General features: G+C 38.2%; 1 protein-coding gene across 1 annotated transcript in view; it reads left to right on the top strand.

Moving 5' to 3' along the window:
• Positions 1-1,335: 1,335 nt before the first annotated feature.
• The window catches only part of LOC118340574 (importin-8-like), a gene marked incomplete in the record, with an annotated part of 16,702 nt that continues 14,542 nt past the window's right edge, over positions 1,336-3,495 (top strand). The window contains 3 exon segments of the mRNA XM_035678634.1: positions 1,336-1,387; positions 1,470-1,577; positions 2,351-2,432. Of these exon segments, the coding sequence (XP_035534527.1) occupies positions 1,494-1,577; positions 2,351-2,432 (166 nt within the window).

The following is a 3,495-nucleotide window of genomic DNA, read 5'->3' on the forward strand; positions in this document are numbered from 1 at the left end:
AGCAAATTTGTGATTTGTGATATTGGGCTATATAAATAACACTGACTTAAAATAAAAATAGATGGAATTAAATAAAAAATAATCTGCAATGAGCTCTATCACTGTGAAAATAAGTAGGATGAAATAACATGTCATGAGATTTGAGAATATATTAAATTTTCATGGCCATATATCTGTGTCCATATGAGTAAGGTAAGATTTATTTATATTCTTTATTGATTCCACACTGGGGAAATTCACTGGCTACAGCAGCTCCGGCTACAGCAGCTCCAGATACAACACAGTAGATAAAAAAAATATAAGATATAATAGAAAGTTAGTATAAGAGTTATATGTCCACTATATACAGCTTATATACAGATGTGACTGATATGGAACATTGCACAGGTTACAGCAGGAGGTAGTGGCATGGTGTCACTATAAATATAATTGCACAGGACAAAAAATATATACAGCTGTGTAATTTAAAGTAAATACACGTTATACATTTCTCTCTTCTTTTTTTAAACTTGATTAAGTGTCTTCAATTAGCAATAAATGTATCCAAGCAGCAAATAAACAGAAAAGGGAGATGAAAGGAAAACAAATAACCACAACAAAATAAATAAAAAACATCAAAATAAATAAAAAACAACAAAATAAGTTAAATTTAGTTGACTTAAAGGGGGTTTAATTAATTAATAACGTAGTTGTTCATCTGTTGTTCTTAAGGCACTTCTCTTTTCCAGTTGTCTTATGCATTTAATTAAAATCTTCATGTCTTTTATAAATGCCACAAAGCGTGGAGCAACTTTAAAAAATCTACACTTGTGAATGTAAAATGTACATATAATAAAAATGTTATTACATAAAAATTCAACATCTTTTGCATAAAACACTAAACTAAACAGTATGATATTCAGAACCAGGTATTCCATTATTTGTGTATTTGTTTATTGTTGGTGGGTCAACATATTTGTACAATGTGTTGCAATATTTGTACATTTGAAATTTAATCAATAAAAACCAAAAAACTTGTGTCTGTGCTCAGCCAGTGCAGGATGGAATAGACGCTGTGGGTGTCGCAGTAACAGCGCCAGCCCTCAGGGTGGCAGCAAAACTCCCTCCGTGCCACCGTGCGTCGACAAAGAACAGCAGGAAAACCGTAAATTGCCTGTTTACTTTGCTTTACGTCCACCGACGGTCGGTTGCCGGTAAAACGGGGCAGGGCCAACGCTTTCCGTCAAGCTAGCCAGAGTTTGACACTCGGAAAAGATAGCCCGCCTTCAGAATGAACGCGCCGCCGCCGCTCGGAGCTCATTAACTATCAGTCCTCCGGTAACGAGCAGTTTGTTTTGGACGCACTGGCCGGAAGTTGCGTGTGTGTGTAACTCCCGGTGGTTTGACAGTGAGTGCACATCATAACGCTTGGCTGGATATAAAGCAGAAACGTACGGTAACGGTACATGTATGTGATTCTAAAAACACAGAAGGAACCGTGGAATTGAACCCATATGGATCCCAACCGGATAATCCAGGCTCTGAAGGGGACCATCGACCCCAATCTGAGGATAGCGGCGGAGAATGAACTCAATCAGGTGGGTGAGCTAGCTAAAGTAGTTTTTTTGTTTTGTTTGTTTTTTCCGGGTGGGAGGCATCATGGAACGGTTTGGCCCAGACATTACACCGGTGTTCGTGGAGGAAGGCAGGCCGTGTTTTTGTGCTGTAGCTCGGCGTCGGCCTGGTGCTTGTCCGGCCCCCGGCTTTGGGACTTTCTGTCCGGCCTGTGGTCGGGAGTTGGGCTGAAACTGTTCCCCACACACTGACTCCAGGCAGCAGCCTTCGAAGAACAATGGGAGTCAGATCTGACAGCCATCATGGACCATCAGGAGCCGGGCTAAACTTTCCCCTGTCAACGCTGGAGTTGACAGGAACCCCTCCAGAGCTCTGCTGCTGTAGTTCACAGTGCTGCTGTTGCCCTGAATTCATGGGTTCAGCTAATAACATAACAAATGATCAATAGAGGCTTAATAAAAAGATCAGGGCCCCTAAATAATTGATTAATGAAAATGTGAATTGATTATTGCATAATTTGGTTCAGGCTTAATGCCTTTTTGTTTTTTAGAATTATTTTATGTAAAGAAATAGTTCTATGTTCGAAAAATGTCCTTATATGATTTCACTTTCACCTATATGATAGTCTAGTTACTACTTACTTAATAGAGCTCTCCACGTAGGTGTGTCTATGACTCTTGAAATTCAGCCACTCTGCTATAGGTCAGACTTTGCCTTTCATTCCAGCAAGTAGATTATTTATACATAGATAAGAGTCTCCTGTGTGTGTGTGTGTGTGTGTGTGTGTGTGTTTCAGTCGTACAAGATCATCAACTTCGCCCCGACCCTGCTCCAGATCATCGTCTCGGAGCAGGTGGAGTTTCCTGTTCGCCAGGCAGGTAAGACCCCAAAACAATACTGCTCATGTTTTATTTATGCTCCAATGTGGATCCAGAGTCAGTATTTATAAGGATAATACTGACACAGCTTTGGCTGAGGTCATTCTACCATGTAAGGTTCATATTGAGAAATGTTTACAAAGAAATATAATTGCTGCTGTTCATAAGGAAAGTGTATCAAGCTCACTGTGATGTTTGTTTAGTTTGTGACATTCATACATCATTTCTGTGTTTTTTTTTGTGAATTGAGAGTTGGTTTTTTTTGGAATCAAAGAGATGTAGACAAACAGCCATCAACACAGTAGCAACAATAAATGACCCACAAAAACATATATAAGGTCACTCTAAGTCACTGTAATAAATCCAAATGAAAACGCATGCTCACACCTAGTCATATATGTGTAATATACATAAACCTACACACAGCTTACCTACAACCTACCTTTCAGCAAGATATCCCAGGAGAATATATAGGTACCTCACACTCTGCTTGAAATGCACAACTCATAAAAAGTAATACTGACATAGATTTAAAGCTTTAGTATTTTATTACTATATCTGTCTGTATAATATCCTAAAATACCAAATTCCACATTTACAGCAGTTGGACACTTTCTATACTTTCCTGCTTGACAGCGTCCTTACAGTCTGTTTAAAATAGATGAGGTATGTGTTTTATGTTATGTGTATATTTTCCTGCCATCACCTCATTAAAAGATAGGTCTAACAAATCCCATGAAAACACCAAAACCATGTAACATTTTTCTTTTCTTAATTTATGAATTGATTTAAAATTTAACCGGATCATTTACAGACAAGGTGTCGTAGACAAGTTGCTCTCTATTGTTTTTATCAAATGTTATTCAAACAGTAGGAAAGTTGTGCATTTGTTGGGGACTGTTTTCAGCGGTGGATTAATTCAGGTTTGGTGCTCTGGTGAGTATTTATGGCAACAAAATGTATTTGACAATAGAGCTCTGTGGCACAGGAAGAATATGTATCAAGCTTTGATACATACAATACTTGTTCATTCAGTCTTTAATGAGATTTGTTGACAATAAGA

This window comes from Morone saxatilis, unplaced genomic scaffold, assembly GCF_004916995.1.
Source record: "Morone saxatilis isolate NCDOM2014 unplaced genomic scaffold, NCSU_SB_2.0 Contig10, whole genome shotgun sequence".
Lineage (NCBI taxonomy): Eukaryota > Metazoa > Chordata > Actinopteri > Moronidae > Morone > Morone saxatilis.